Source organism: Homarus americanus, unplaced genomic scaffold (genome assembly GCF_018991925.1).
Source record: "Homarus americanus isolate GMGI-L3 unplaced genomic scaffold, GMGI_Hamer_2.0 scaffold32583, whole genome shotgun sequence".
NCBI classification, from domain to species: domain Eukaryota; kingdom Metazoa; phylum Arthropoda; class Malacostraca; order Decapoda; family Nephropidae; genus Homarus; species Homarus americanus.
Window position 1 is genome coordinate 16,366,070 of NW_024713129.1, and position 16,995 is coordinate 16,383,064.

General features: G+C 39.9%; 1 protein-coding gene across 1 annotated transcript in view; it reads right to left on the reverse strand.

Annotated features, from left to right (window-relative positions):
- Positions 1-10,320, reverse strand: part of LOC121871192 (trithorax group protein osa-like) — a 101,794-nt gene extending 91,474 nt beyond the window's left edge. Inside the window, exon 1 of the mRNA XM_042373365.1 lies at positions 9,519-10,320. Within this exon, the coding sequence (XP_042229299.1) occupies positions 9,519-9,573 (55 nt within the window). The 5' untranslated portion in view covers positions 9,574-10,320. The remainder of the gene's footprint in view (positions 1-9,518) is intronic.
- Positions 10,321-16,995: the final 6,675 nt, after the last annotated feature.

Below are 16,995 nucleotides of genomic sequence, written 5' to 3' on the forward strand. Positions count from 1 at the left end.
CGATTTAAGTATATACATGATGTGTATACCTTATATATATATTTACTCATACAAACACCAATATATGGATATAGATATTGCTATTGATATTAATATTGAAACAGTTAATTTCGCCAGAAAAACACAGATACAGAGTGGATAATAATAACAATATTAACATGGCTGAGCCAGTTGAGAACCTGAGCTCTCTTTTAGGCACCTGATATATACTATACATTTATCTCAAGGAAGTATTATGTAACATTTAGTAACATCTGGAATAGTACAATAGCATGGTGGTAATAACATGTTACCACGGTTACCACTTCAATATCTATTTATTTATGTATTTATTTATTTATTTTTTTTACATTATATTATTAGTATACTGTATACATACTTTACAGTGGTGTTTATATACATAAATATGATAAGGGAGGGAAGCAGTACAACATGGGTTGTATTAAGGTGGAACAGGAAGACAGAGCTGTCAGTATTATGTTTAGTTGGCAAATATATTTATTGCAATGGTAATTTCTATCTATCTACATGATAATTTCTTATAAAACAGTTTTGGTGGTACAATAAAAACAGGAATATATAGTAGGTATTACAAAAACTATTAATACTTAGACAATAGATATTATTTTAGAGATGATTTAAAGGAAGGAAGTCTTTGCTGGGATGGGTGGGGGCAAGTTGTTCCACACCTTCACACTGTGATATTTTATGGAGGTCTGGGACTGAGAGGAGCGCATGGGGGTGGTCTTAGTAGCTCTGGGTGTCTTAAGTTGTATCTCTGATTATTCCGAAACTGGAAATAATTATTGTCAAGCATGTGATTGACAGATTTGCAAACAAATACGCCACAGCAGTGGGTGTTAATATCTTTGAATTTTAACATTTTCAATTTAGCAAATTGTTCGCGAGTGTGATAATTTTTTTCTTCTTCAAGTAGGTCATTGTCCGCACAACTCTCTTTTGTACAGTAATCACGGATTGTGTTTTTGAGGAGCCAGAGGCCACCCATAGTGTGTGACAGTGTATCAGGTGTTGGTAAACAAGATCATGATAGATTTCTTTCATTGCTGTGAGAGTGAGTGACTGTCGAGTGTGATACATGATACCGCACAGTTTGTTGACTTTACTGTGAATGGCCTGTATGTGGTTTCTCCACTTGTAATATAGGGTTTGGAGAAAGATACAGTTTTAACTGACTTGGTCTTGAGGGGGAAGCATTTATCAAAGCATGTTGTCGGAGGCATAGACAAGCACCCACTTAGCATTCATTAAATTGTTTTAAAAAAGGGATCATGTTGTCGGCGCAGTAGACTCTGTATTGTATCACGACTCTACTTTTCAGATGAGTTAACTAATAATAATAATTACTTTAATGAGTGATGCATATGTTACCCTCACCTGTCACACCTGTTATTTAGCTCTTTACCTGTTGTGCACGTGTGGTAGTGCGTGTGTCGGTCAATTTATTTATTTGATTACACATATGTGGGTGAATGACAGGTCTCCGAGTACCACACACAATAATGTTCTCACCATTCCTGGAAAAAAAGTTATTGTGTATTGTTCGATATATCAACCAGTTACCTTCTTCATATAACTCTATCGTTACACGTGTACCTGGATGATATGCCATGAGTCCCATATCCGCTGTGAATATTGATGTATAATTCCACACGTCTTAAACACACGTCTCATAAGTACACCCCTTACCACCTCTTCTTCCCTTTCTCCTACCTTTTACCCTTTCTCCTACCTTCTTCCCTTTCTCCTACCTTTTACCCTATTTCCTCTCCTCTCCTCTCCACCTACCCCTTACCGTCGGATGAGCCGTTCTCACAACACGAGGTAAGAGACAGACAGACAGACAGACAGAGCTGAGTGTTGTTGGTTATGACCCAGCTCACCTGTACACACACTACACCTACACTACCTACACACATTGAGTAATTGTGTACATATCATATTTACTTACATCAGGTAACTAGTATGAAGTTATAAGGCGGAATTAATAATAAAGAAAACCTATATTCATACATATATGCAAATATGAACTCCTATACATATCATTATCCATATGTATACGCGTTTTATCATACATTTTGTGCATACCTTTCATACCTAAATATGTATAACTAATATATATGTAATGTATAGGTTTGTTTATCTACACTAAGGCATAGATGGATATATATACAAACACAACAACAAAATAATGGACTTTTTTTTACCATTAATTCACTCTCATCTTCCTGCAGGGTGTTGCAAAAGTACCTGTACACCTGTAATAATTAATAGTTGTTCCTCGTTATACTTGCACTGTGATATGCTGTTCCTAGGTATACTTACAGTCAATATTGGTTATGGTATATCTACTTCCGAGATTAACTTTGATAATTTACAATATTTACGGTCGGTAGAACAGGTAAATAAGTGTGCTTTTACTTATTACAGGTGTGTGTGTGTGTGGTAATTTTCCGTAATTAATGTATTTTTATATATTTATTCACACACACACACACACACACACACACACACACACACACACACACACACACACACATCCACACACCCACACACATAGTATCATAAGGTCGAACAGTAAACACTGGTGATTCGAAGCTTTTACGACCATTAAACTCCTTAATTTTATTGATCCGAACGAAACGAAGCAACAGCAGTTCGAACCATTAAAATCTCAACTCAGTCACGGTTCTCAGGTCAAAGGTAGTTAATAACGCGTTTTACACCTGTATACATCAACCAATATACTTTTTACATTTTTTTTTACAATTTTTTTTTACAAGTGAACTGTTGTAAATAGATAGTTGGTATTTAGTCACGAAATTAAGACCAGGTTTGGTGTGGGTGAAATGGACTTGCATGGGGAAGAAAATATAATGTAAGTGGATTTGTAATACTTTAGTGATGTTTATCCATTACAAAGGTACAGATGGATAGACAGAGGTACAGGTGGATAGAGAAAGGTACAGATGGATAGACAAAGGTACAGATGGATAGATAAAGGTACAGATGGATAGAGAAGTGAGAGTTTAAGTGAAATTACGTTTATTTTTATTTTTTTTTAACTTTTTTTTATTCTATTTCATCTGTCGTTGTTTTTATTAAATAGTGTTTTATCTTCATGATTTTTTTTCGATAGATGTGATGTTTTAGATTGAACACTAGGCTGAATATTTTAGGCTGAACACTGAACATTTCTACTGAACACTGAACATTTCTACTGAACACTGAGCACTTCTACTGAACTTCGAACATTAATACTGAACACTTTGAGGATTTACACTGAATATACTTGTAATTTGATAATAAATATTTACTTCAGTTAAATAAATTTGTTTATTTTAAATCGTATGTTTAGTCTATGGGACGTTGCTGCCTTTTTTCAGCAGATTTCTTCTTCTTTCTTCTTCCTTCTTCTTCCTTCTTCCTTCTTTCTTCCTTCTTCTTCCTTCCTTCTTCTTCCTCCTCCACTTCCTTTACCTCCCTATCTCCTTTTCCTCCTCCTCCTCCTTTTCCTTCACCTCCTTTTCTTCCTCCTTTTTCTCCTCTTCCTATTCCTCCTTCTCCCCTTCTCCTTCTCCCCCTTCTCCTTCTCCTCCACCCCTTTGCCTCCTTCTCCCCCTCCTCCTCCTTTTCCTCCCCAAGAAGGGATTTTTTTCGGCGAGGGATTTTAATCAACTTACATTTTTTCCTAATTTTTGGTTCAATTATAATCCTAATCATTATTTTTATATATTATGGTCTTGTCCGTATGTCCTTACGTGCTTTCCTTTACCCTAGCCACGTACAGTACTTCCCCCCGTCACTGTCTCTATGTGCGTCAGGTTAGGTTAGGTTAGGGAAGGTTAGGTTAGGTTAGGCTCTCACCAGGTAGACGGGAAGGATTAGCGAAGGTGGGTAGGTAAAGGGAGTCTTGGGCACAGGGCAGCAGATACCCTTAGCAACTACACTGGTTAAAATAATAATAATAATAATAATGATGATGATGATGTGATGATGATAATAATAATAATAATAATAATAATAATAATAATACCAGAAACAAAATAATAACAATAAAATTAATAATAATAACAGTAACAACAATAATAATAAATCACGAAACTACCACAACCAACAATAACAGCAACTAAATATCACCAATGACAACAATACTAACAACATTAACAATTAACTATAGAGCACCAACAACCTCAGTTATAAATAAAACAACAATCTCAACAGAGTAACAACACTTGCGACAACTATTATTTTATTGGTGTTATTATTATTATTATTATTATTATTATTTTATTGGTGTTATTATTTTCATTATTATTGTTATTTATTATTATTATTATTATTATTATTATTATTATTATTATTATTATTATTATTACTATTATTATTATTACCATTATCATTATTAATTATTATTATTATTATTATTATTATTAATATTATTATTATTATTATTATTATTATTAATATTATTATTATTATTATTATTATTATTATTATTATTAAGATTATTTTATTGGTGTTATTATTTTCATTATTATTGTTATTTATTATTATTATTATTATCATTATTAGTAGTATTATTCATTAGATCTCCCTTAGCGAATTCCAAGTCAAGTCTTACTAAGTTTTAAATTGAACCAAAACCCGAAAATTGCTTCCTTTCGTTGATGACCCGCGTACCTCCGTGTGACTGTCTCAGGTGTACAGTATAACACGATATGTCTGTACCAACTCTCACTCTTTAATTGGCTAAATAATATTAAACAAAATCTCAAAATATGCGATCTTTAATATTGTTTGAAATTTGACCTTACAAAGTTCTTAATAAAGTCATAATAATTATAAAGGCGCCCGAGTGTACCGCGACTAGGGTATAAATATGCTGTATTTTATTTATTTTTTATTAATTGATCCAAAATTGTAGGAGTAACGAACAGGTTTTAATTGTTATGAGAAAAAGAAATATGAAAAGCAGAATACATATCTCCCCTTAAATTGACAATACTACTACTACTACTGCTACTACTACTACTAATAATAATAATAATAATACTAATAATAATAATAACAACAATAATAACTAACAATAACAATATCAACACTAACAACAACAACAATAACAACAATAATAACAACAACAATAACAAGAACAATAAAACAGCTATAATAATAGTAATAATAATCAACAGAATCATTAAACCTAACCCGATAATAAACGCTTAACTTCAAAATCGACAAAACAATTCCTTCAGACATCACACCTCTTAGGATTCATCGTTAGACCGGGAATTGGTTTAAGTGGGTCGTTAATCCCTGGTTGTAGGTCTTTAGCATTACTAACTCCGTGACACAGTAGAATTATCGCAACATTAATAAGAAATAAGAATAGCCAAGAATAAACCCGTCCAACCTATCAGCCGTCAGCCCTTTCCGTCATTACCACCCCTCACCCCCCCCCCCACACACGTTAATTACAGGTATACTATCCCAGGTGTGTGAAGATCCATTTAGAGATATTAATTAATAACAATGAGAAAAAATACATATTAATCGTAAGTTTGTTTGGGGTTTGAGGTGTCAGATACAATGATAAATATTATAAGTACTTCACCTCATTGGTTACTGTCAGGAGCTATAGTAACAAAGAGAGTCTACACCATTGGAAAAGACATTGGTGTTACATTGTTCCCATTACACATAAGACTAGAAGAAAGTTCTTTAAGAAGTTCCACCTGATATAGTTTCCTCTCGTCTAGGGAACTTTACCTCACCAAAACTTTCATCAATGTAAACTTTCTCAAATTAGGGATATTTTTTTATCCATCAGTAAATATCAATGGTTCCCGACAATCCTCCTCAATTAAATGGATCATATCTCATAGTAACCTTCATTAAAATCCTCAAACTTCATTTCTATAACTAAAGTAAACATAATAAAATGTATTTCCCTTCACTTGCCTCTGATAGAATAATAAACGCAGGAACTATTTCACATCACAAGAAACTAAATATCTATTTTACTCTCAAGATGATGATTCCTATACCATCAACTACAAGACATTAACAAACCTCACACTCTCTCCCACAGTTCATTAGTAGGTTAACCTCAGTGATACTCTTACAGCTTATAACCTTATCCACACCAGCGTTGGAATGGTCACAGCTCGCTATGGTGTCCGGCTGCATCGCCCCCTACCGCGTGAGAATGTTGCGACAGATACAGCCAATTCGTCGTATACTCTTCCCTTGGCGGAAATGACTTACAACACCCGAAGGAAATTTACTCACAATCCTGACGGAGAGGACCAACAACACTGCCAAAATAGAGCCCACAATCCTGAATGAAAAGGACCCATAACCCCGACGTAACGGAATAGGAATCCTCGTAGAAAAATAATACACTATAATGGCAGACAGGACCTACAACTAGCAAATAGGACCTACAACTAGCAAATAGGACCTACAACTAGCAAATAGGACCTACAACTAGCAAATAGGACCTACAACTAGCAAATAGGACCTACAACTAGCAAATAGGACCTACAACTAGCAAATAGGACCTACAACCATGGCAAGACAGGACCTACAACTAGCAAGCATAACCCACAACTAGCAGAAAGGACCTACAACTAGCAGAAAGAACCCACAACTAGCCGAAAGAACCCACAACTAGCAGAAAGAACCCACAACTAGACGAAAGAACCCACAACTAGACGAAAGAACCCACAACTAGACGAAACAACCCACAACTAGACGAAAGAACCCACGACTAGCAGAAAGAACCCACAACTAGCAGAAAGAACCCACAACACTAGCAGAAAGAACCCACAACATCACCACCAAACAATATCACCACCACTTCATAAAGACGTAAAGATACACACGGCCTCCTAAGTCATTCTGTGTTTACCTGGTCAATTAAGGAATGTTTAACCACCTGACGTCACTCTGCATCATCACTCAGTATAACCAATTCATCGGTTTAGTAGTTTAAAGTAATTTAGACAACGCTCTAAACAAGAATCCCTCCGTCCGTTAAAACAGATCGTCGGCTACGGGTGCCAGAGTGGGCGCTGGTTAAGGTCTGATGAATCTATGTTTCGTTAGTGTGAATTTTCCCCGGCTGGAGGGTAACGCCAGGTGTTGCTGAATGCTTGTACTGGCGATGTTGTTGTGATGAGAAGCACTAGATCTTATATGGGGGCCAACAGCAAGAAAAAGAGTCAACAAGGACATTTTTTGTTATTACCATTTAGGAATATTCTTAAACCACCATCAGAGTCAACACTAAGACCCATGATATACAGAACAAAAAACATAGAATAAAACACATTTAAAACATATTATAAAACTTATCCTCAACATAAACCAAAAAATATATTTATGTAACGCCACACAACCTAAATTAAAACACACACACACACACACACACACACACATTTCACAGTGTCTAGACAACCTGTGAAAGCTTCTAAGTCAGTACCAGTGATCGGAAGAAGCTGGGGATGTTGGGGAGTGTTGTAGGATGTTGGGGAGTGTTGGAGGATGTTGGGGAGTGTTGGGGGATGTTGGAGGATGTTGGGGAGTGTTGGAGAGTGTTGGAGGATGTTGGGGAGTGTTGGGGATGTGTTGGGGGATGTTGGGGAGTGTTGGAGGATGTTGGAGGAGTGTTGGGGATGTTGGGGATTGGAGGATGTTGGAGAGTGTTGGAGGATGTTGGGGAGTGTTGGAGGATGTTGGGGAGTGTTGGAGGATGTTGGGGAGTGGTGGAGGATGTTGGGGAGTGTTGGGATGTTGGGGATGTTGAGGATGTTGGGGATGTTGGGGAGTGTTGGGGGATGTGTTGTGTTGGAGGATGTTGGGGAGTGTTGGAGGATGTTGTTGGGGATGTTGGGGAGGATGTTGGGGAGTGTTGGGGATGGATGTTGGGGGATGTTGGAGGATGTTGAGGAGGATGTTGAGGAGCGTTGGAGGATGTTGGATGTTGGAGTGTTGGGGATGTTGGGAGTGTTGGAGGGATGTGTTGGAGGATGTGTTGGGGATGTTGGAGGATGTTGAGAGTGTTGAGGATGTTGGGGATGTTGGGGAGTTGGGGATGATGTTGAGGATGTTGGGGAGAAGATGTTGGGGAGTGTTGATGGGGAGTGTTGGGGATGTTGGGGGGATGTGTTGAGGATGTTGGAGAGTGTTGGAGGATGTTGAGGATGTTGAGGATGTTGGGGAGTGTTGGAGGATGTTGGGGAGTGTTGGAGGATGTTGGGGAGTGTTGGAGGATGTTGGGGGGTGTTGGGGATGTTGGGGAGTGTTGGGGATGTTGAGGATGTTGGGGAGTGTTGGAGGATGTTTGGAGGAGATGTTGGAGGATGTGTTGGGGATGTTGGAGGATGTTGGGGAGTGTTGGAGGATGTTGGGGATGTTTGGGGAGTGTTGAGGATGTTGGGGAGTGTTGAGGGATGTGGGGAGTTGGAGGATGTTGGAGGATGTTGGGGAGTGTTGGGGGATGTGTGGAGGATGTTGGGGAGTGTTGGAGGATGTTGGGGAGTGTTGAGGATGTTGGGGAGTGTTGGAGGAAACTGTATGCGGTGAAAAGCTTTGTGTGTGTTGTTATGGACAGACAGACAGACAGACAGACAGACAGACACAGACAGTGTTAGTGCTGCCTGTGGTAGTTGGTTGGATGGTGGTAGTGGTGGTGGTGATGGTGGTGGTGATGTTGGTGGTGGTAGTGGTGGTGGTGGTGGTGGGTGGTGGTGGTGGATGGTGGTGGTGGTGGTGGTGGTGGTGGTGGTGGTGGTGATGGTGGTAGGTGGTGTGGTGGTGGTGGTGGTGGTGATGTGTGGTGATAGTGGTGGTGGTGGTGATAGTGGTGGTGGTGTGTGGTGGTGGTGGTGGTGGTGGTGGTGGTGGTGGTGATGTCCTCCTTATTGTTCATGTTATGTCGTTTTTATTTGAATGTGTATGTTAGAGAGAGAGAGAGAGAGAGAGAGAGATTGGAATAGAAAGAGAATGAGAAAGAGATTAAGAGCAGTAAAGAATAAAGTGTGGAAATAAAAGAGAGGAAGAAAACTCAAAAGAAAGAACAAGGGAGAAGATGAGAGAAAAACAGAGAGCCAAACAGACCACTTGACAAAACACTAAGAAATAGGAGAAGAAAAAAAGAAAATAAAACACATGAAGATAAAACCAAAGAGAGAGAAAGAAAGATAGGAATGTAAGTCAAAGAAAGAGAGAGAGAGAGAGAGAGAGAGAGAGAAAGAAAATAATAATGATGAAGACAAAAGCATAATTATAACAAATGCAAAATAATAAACATCTCTCATATTTTTTTTATTTTATTGACGTACAAGAATAATATTTCCTATTAGTAAAACAAATTAATAAAATTCAAATGTTAAAACTACACTAACAAAAGACATGAATTATTTATTTATTTAATTGTTTATTTATTCATATGATAAATTAATTATATATATATAAAAAAATTATTTACTAACCTGCACTAAGCGACACCATGCCTTCTTGTCTATCGATGCAATGTTCAATTTTCATTTGTAAAATATATGTAAAAAATAACCAAAAAACACTGTGGATATTCTTTGTCACCCAAAATATATATATATATCCAAAAAAGTATATATATATATTTATTCCAAGGTCCCACTCGTAATATTTTGTTCGTGAAAGTTTATAAGAACAGTTGCATTGTTCTTTTCTCTGTCAACACAAAGTAGGAAGGCCGTTCACTGTGTCTCATATAATTTTGGTCATTAAATCTTAACAGTTTGTGGGTTAAAAATACTTCTCTTGTTCCGGATTAATGGTAACGACAGCGGGAAGAAACAGTTTAATCGGAAAATAGTTGGTAACACTTCGCTAACTCTTATCAATTGTGTTTATTTTGTGGGTTTTTTTAAATCACTATTTCAGATATATTTTTTTTCTAATATTTCAGTGTTAAATTTTTCGTAATGTTTCTATTTCGTAACTTTATCTTGATGAATTTTTTTTGGGTGGTTTAATCCGGGGTTTTAAAAAAAAATCTCACTTAATTAAAACATCGAGGTTAAATACTCACGTGTTTGGTAAAAATAACCAAATCCGACATTACCTCACGCACAAAATCACACACACACACAAAAAAAGATGAAAATGTCAACAGGTGGAAAAAAAAAAGAGTAATTGAATCCTGACCGAATCTTATCGTGCGTCTCACTGGCCGGGACCAAGGAAGGAGAGCGGTGGTGTGTTTACAGCTTGGTGTGGCGAGTGTCCAGTGACGGGGCCTGGCGACGCCCATGTGTGGTTGTGCACTGAGTCGGGGCTAGTGCTCGGCCATGCCTACCACACACACACACACACACACACACACACACACAGTCTGCCCGCCCACCACCCCACCCCTTGCCCGCCCACTACCCTACCCCCACTTATCCACTCTACCCCACCCACCCTCCCTCTCTCTATCACTGCCCGACTACCCTCCCTACCTCCTCCTAACCACTCCCCCCACTCGATTCCCTCCCTGCCCCCGCCCAACACCTCCATCCCACCCTCCCTCTGTCTACCACTTGCCCGCCCATCTCACCACACTGATGCCACCCCACTCATCCCACTCGTTTTTACCCTCATTGGCTAATACCACGCTGAGGTAGGTGTTGGACCCCAGAACTTGCCCTCTCACCCCTCTGGACCTCTCCCCGATCAACCAGGAGCGGGGAGATCGACCGTCGAACAGGGGGAGGGGAGTTCGACGGGTTATAATTCCTCTCCTGAATGTTGGTCGACGATTGGGTGATCACGTGACGGTGGGCGACCAACCATATGGCAGACCGTGTTGAATCGTGTCCATATCACAACACTGGGAGGCTGTGTTTTTACACTGGGTGCACGGGAGGCTCTCTCTCTCTCTCTCTCTCTCTCTCTCTCTCTCTCTCCTGTGTTAGTAATGTATCTCTCTTGCGTCCATCTGATGAGAAATCTCTCCTTCTCTGGGGCAAGAGTGATGAAGGATCTCTTTCTGTCTCACTTTTTCATCACTTCGTCAGGTCGAAACGTAAAACACACACACACACACACACACACACACACACACACACACTACTCGTGTCATCACCAGTAATGTATTTTTAAAGTCACATTATCCAGGTCATCCCTCACTTTAACATACCCTTAAGAACTGATCACGTGTATAAGCCTTATCCTAGTGAGGTCTATCCTGCAGTCCTTTTATTCCCAGTGCCTCCTAGCCCCTAGCCCCATTTCTGGTGACCTTGTTATCGGCGATATCTACCCTACTAGCCTGATAAGCTTCTCTCCATAGGTCACTGGGATGGGATGAGAGTGCTCTTGGATTCCACTAGGTATTGGATAGGGGATAGATTACTCCTTTAGTTACCTGGGATAATAAGGTCCAGGATAGATAGGATAGGGTAAGGGGTTAAAGTCCTTCTTAAGTCACTGGGAATAAATGGATGTTGGATAAACCTGGTAAGGATAGGGATAGGTGATGGGGTAAGTGGTTCATTGATCACAGAGGATAGAAGGATGATAGATAGAGTTGACAAGATGGTTAGGATTAAGGAATGGGTATTCTGTTGGTCACTAGGGATAGGGGGGATAGGAGATAGAGGTTGTAAAGAGGTCACTAAGGATAGGAACGGATAGGATGTGTGTGTGTGTGTGTGATCGGGTTTTTGTGCACAGGTAAATAGGAGAGAAACAGAGAAAGACATAGAGAGAGAGAGAGAGAGAGAGAGAGAGAGAGAGAGAGAGAGAGAGAGAGAGAGAGAGAGAGAGAGAGAGAGAGAGCATCAACTCTAGTGTATAATCAGCAGACCGAAATGTAAACACGACCCTGTCCGTCTACAGGTAAAAATCAACAAGTCTCCTGCAGGTGTGGCTGAAAGTGTCAACCTGTAGGCGGTGATGACGAGGTAAGGAGAGAAAATACCATCTCCTCCTCCTCCTCCTCCTTATCCTCCTGCTTCTTCTTCTCCTAGTCTTCCCCCCCCCACCCCTCCTCCTCTTTCTCTTCCCGTACTTTTTTCTGGTCTTCCTGGCTTGCCAGTATGCTAATAGGGTACAATTTTTACCGTGTTGTTTTAGGTCGAATCATTCTTCTTCCTCATTGATCATATCCACTCAGTCTGGCTGCTGGTTGTCTGGTTGTCTGGTTGGTTGAGTAGTAGTGGTGGTAGATGATGCTGGTGATAGTGTGGTAGATGGTAGTGGTGGTTAGTGGTGATGGTGGTGGTGGTGGTGGTAAAGGTATTGGTGGTAGATGGTAGTGGTGGTTAGTGGTGATGGTGGTGGTGGTGGTGGTGGTGGTGGTAAAGGTATTGGTGGTAGATGGTGATAATGTGGGACATGGTGGTCAATGGTTGTGGTGATGGTGCTAGTAGTCGATGGTGGTGGATAGTGGTAGTGGTGGTCAATGCTGGAAGTGATACTGGTGGTAATGGTGGTTGAAGATGGTAGGAACTGGTAGCTAAAAAAATGGAAAAAGGTAAATAATTATATATAATTATGAAGCTAAAATGATAAATGTAATTATATTTATCTCACAGAATTTAACACCAACAAATTGTTACTTTCTACTATAATTACCTTAAATTATTTACCTAAAAATCTAAATAACTCCTAAATTATTTTCACCTTTAAATTTCTACATTATCTCCGAGAATAGATTACGTTTTATGGAAGCTAAATTACTGACCAAAAACACAATTAAATTTTTTCTTAAGCTAAATTATCGACTAAAACGCAATTACATTTTTTTTAAGCTAAATCCAACCAAAACACAATTACATTTTTTTAAGGATCGACTATTTTTTTGCTAGTAGGTCCTGATCATCAATAATAGAAAGGGAAGGTGTGTCATTCCTAGCTTCTTATCTTTTCTTATCTTGTCTTATCTCTCTCTTCTTATCTCGCCTATAAATAAAAGAGTTAGCCCACTGACTCCGGGTCAATGTGGCGCTAAATATTTGCATTACAGATGATGTCTCGGATGTTCCTGTGTGTGTGTGTGTGTGTGTGTGTGTGTGTGTGTGTGTGTGTGTGTGTGTGTGTGTGTGTGTGTGTGTGTGTGTGTGTGTGTGTGTGTCTCAATACCCTGACTCATAGCTCAAATATCTCCACAAGCATGAGACATAATTAACCACTAATAATTTCCATATATAATTTTAACTAATTTCTTCATACCTAATTAATCCATTAACTTATATATCTATTAACCCATTAATTATATTACAATTATTACCTATTTTTACCACATAACATAATTTTTTTCACCTTTTTTTCAGAATTTTGGGGTATTTTTTTTTCTTAAACATTATCTTAACATAATAAACATTCTTCTCGTAGGGGGCGAGAAATGTGTTAAAATGTGTTAGTATGTTAGTAATGTTGTGTTAATCGAGCGGGTGTATTAGAGAAGTAGTAAACATTGCCTTTGTAATAACCCTCAGACAGGTAGCCATAATACCTTAATTAATTAACTTGAGATCACAGGTTAAGGTTATATACAGGTATTTCTTACATTTACACCATCATATCTCTATTTATTATCACTATGCTCGTCACTATAGCTTTTATATCACTATTAATGTTCACTATCACCCCTACTATACAATTTTATCACTAGTACTATTCCCCATATGATCGCTTCCTCCCCACCTCCCTCCCTCCCCCTCCCCACCTCTCCTCCCCACAGCCACCCGCCTGACCTCTGGGGGGCGCGTGAGGGGTGATCCATCATCCAACCCTCGACATCCGTCATCGCCAGGCGGGTGACGGCTACACCCTCACCCGACACACCTACTGTCATCCTTCTGGGGATAGGGAGGATGAGGAGGAGGGTGGGGGGATGAGGGAGGGGAGGAGGAAGGGTGAAGGAGGGAAGGGAGGAGGAGTAGTAGGAAGAGAAGAGAAAAAAGGTCAATGGAGGATAAGAATATAAGATTTTCTCATTTCTCTATTTCCTTCTTTATTGTCTTTTCTATATTCCTTCCTTCCTTCATCTCTGTATTTGTCTTCATCTATGATCTCTCTCTCTCTCTCTCTCTCTCTCTCTCTCTCTCTCATTCTACTCATTTATCTGTATGATTGCCTGTCTATCTATCTATCTATCTATCTATCTATCTATCTATCTATCTATAGCCCCCTTACATTTCCCTCTCCCCTTCCTCCTCCTCCTCACCTCTACCCCTTCCTCTCTCATCTTTTTCCCCACCTTCCTTCCCCTTCCTTCACCTTTCCTCTGTCCCCTTCCCCTTCCTCACCATTCCCCGTCACCCTTCGCCCTGCCTTCCAGAGTTCAATCGTCTCCTTGAGATTATTTCCCACCCCTTGTGTCTTGCCCTTGGCTGTCAGGTTTTATATAGCTGTGGACGGGAGAGTAGCTGATACCTATCTTGCTGTGTGCGTCTGTGTACTGCTGAGGCTGTGTACATGTGGGGGGATTGTGTGTGAAGAGGAAGAAGAGGTGAGAGGAGGAAGAGGAAGGAGAGGTAAGAGGAAGGGAAGAGGAAGGAGAGGTAAGAGAAGGAAGGAGAGTTGTAAAGGACATTAACACCCTGTGATAACCTTTTATGTCCCCCCTTAACACACTAACCTAACTCTAACCTAACCTAACCCCAAAACAACTTACCTTCACACCTAACCTAAACTAACCTAACCAATATTCACTCCTAACTACCCAATAAGACACACCCTAACTATACCACTGTTCCGTAATATAAACATGGCACAGGTCACTAGAGATTTCAATGCTTATGTGAAACTAATCTCAGGAAAGAACTTCATTTCATTTTACATAAGATACACCTAAAAGAAAAACGGATCTGAACCTATAGTATGATTCTTGTTTGTACTAATTTCCATAGTGTATATTATAGAAATTGTTAGCTTGTGTTTATATTGGAATTTGTTTATATTAGTTGTAATTTATGTTTTATTTATTAGTTGGTGTTTGAGGTTTTTTGTGTTGTGGTGAGTGGGTTATTTTTGTATGGATAAGTAATTTTGTTGTTGTATTTGTTATTGAGAGACGGAAATATTATTGTTATTGTTAGTGTTGTTATTGTTGTTGTTGTTATTATTATTGTTGTTGTTATTGTGATTGGTGTTGTTATTGTTGTTGTTGTTATTATTATTTGTCCTGTCTCTTCGTCCTCACTTGCTCACCTCACCCCTGTCACTCGCCCTCTGTCAATCGCCTGTTGTCACTCGTCCTTCATCACTCGCCCCAGTCCTCGCCACCTGTCCCCACTCTCTGTCCTCGCCCCTGTCCCTCGCCCCACCCACGTCACTACTTGTTGATGGGCGTTTAGCTGCCCACCCACGCCGCCCATCAGTTAGTGTGACCACAGTGATGATGACTCCAGATAACTCCCCCCTTCCGCCCACCCTACCTCCTATGTACCCCTCCTTCCCCCCACTCTCCTCCCTCCCTTCCTCCTTCTTCCCCTCCCTTCCTCTAGGTACTTCCTCACTTTCTTAAACATAATTTTCTGCGAAACCAAAGAGAAAGGAAGAGAAGATGTGTGTGTGTGTGTGTGTGTGTGTGTGTGTGTGTGTGTGTGTGTGTGTGTGTGTGTGTGTGTGTGTGTGTGTGTGTGTGTGTGTGTGTGTGTGTGTGTGTGTGTGTGTGTGTGTAGTGTAGTGTAGTAGTGTAGTGTCGGCCATTACCACAACAACTACCACCACTTACCTGGCTATTGAAGTTTTATCGTAAGATCCGATAAGACAATTCCCAAAGGCGTGTTATTCAAGGCTCCGTCGTAGTATTGGTTCGTATGTTCACTAATTCCTCCATTAACTTGAGATGTGAGATGAATTTTAACAGGTTATGATAAGCCACGATACAAAGATGGATTCACAATTTTTCATACATTAATTTCTTTATCCCATAATTAAAGGTGTATAATATTTCTAACTTAAGAGTCATTTAGCTACATCTGACTGATAGATTCTTGTAAGTTCGTAAGATTATTTTTTTTGACACTAATTTTATCTATCAGAATATACCGAGTTGGTGTATCTAATTTACACCTCAAAGATTCTTGCCTTCATTTAACCTTTAATTTCGGTATTAAAGAAAACGATGACATGAGACAGTTTTCAGGGGTAACTTCATTAATTTATCGTAAGAGTGTCATTACTTTGATATTTCCCTTGCCATGGTAGCGGCTCATGGGTAGGGTTTGCATCTACTTGTATGATGCTTAAGTTACAAAATGGTCGCCAAAATGCCGCCTCAAGTGCACTGAAACTCTAACGTGACTGAATGTGTTTTTTTCTTGTCCTAACTTGATGAAGATATTTACATACGATTTTTTTTTAGAATTAATCCAGTAAGTTTACTCTTAAGTCTATTTGCAAGTTTTGTTTTAAGTATATTACTGGTAGAGATCATTCTCCTTCCGTCTCTCCCTCCTTCCCTACCTCTCTTCCTTCGATCTCTCACCCTTCTCCTCCTTCTCTCACTTTCCCTCCCTCCCTCCCACTCCCTATACCGTAAAACACTCCTTTCCTTCACCTCCCCTGAAGCAAGACACGTGTTCTCCTCTTCCCCTGGGCGTGACTCTCCTCCCCCTTCCCCAACAGGTGAGGGAGGTAAATAGCAGGTAAGAGGGCACGTCTTCTCCTGTCCTCCTCCCCGGGGTTAGGCGCTACTCCATTCTCCTCTATCTCCCTTATCTTGGTCTCCTGGCGGGGCGGCGGTCATCAAACTGTAGGAGGGAGGCAGGAGGATGATGGAGGGAGGCAGGAGGGGTGAGGGAGTGGTGAGGGAGCGACGAAGGAGGGGTGAGGGAGGGACGAAGGGGGGTGAGGGAGGGACGAAGGAGGGGTGAGGGAGGGGTGATAGAGGAGTAATAGGGGGAGAGGGAGGGGTGAAGGAGGGGTGAAGGAAGGGTGAGGGAGGGGTCATGGGATAAAGAACGGATGATGGAGAGACGAAGGGAAGAA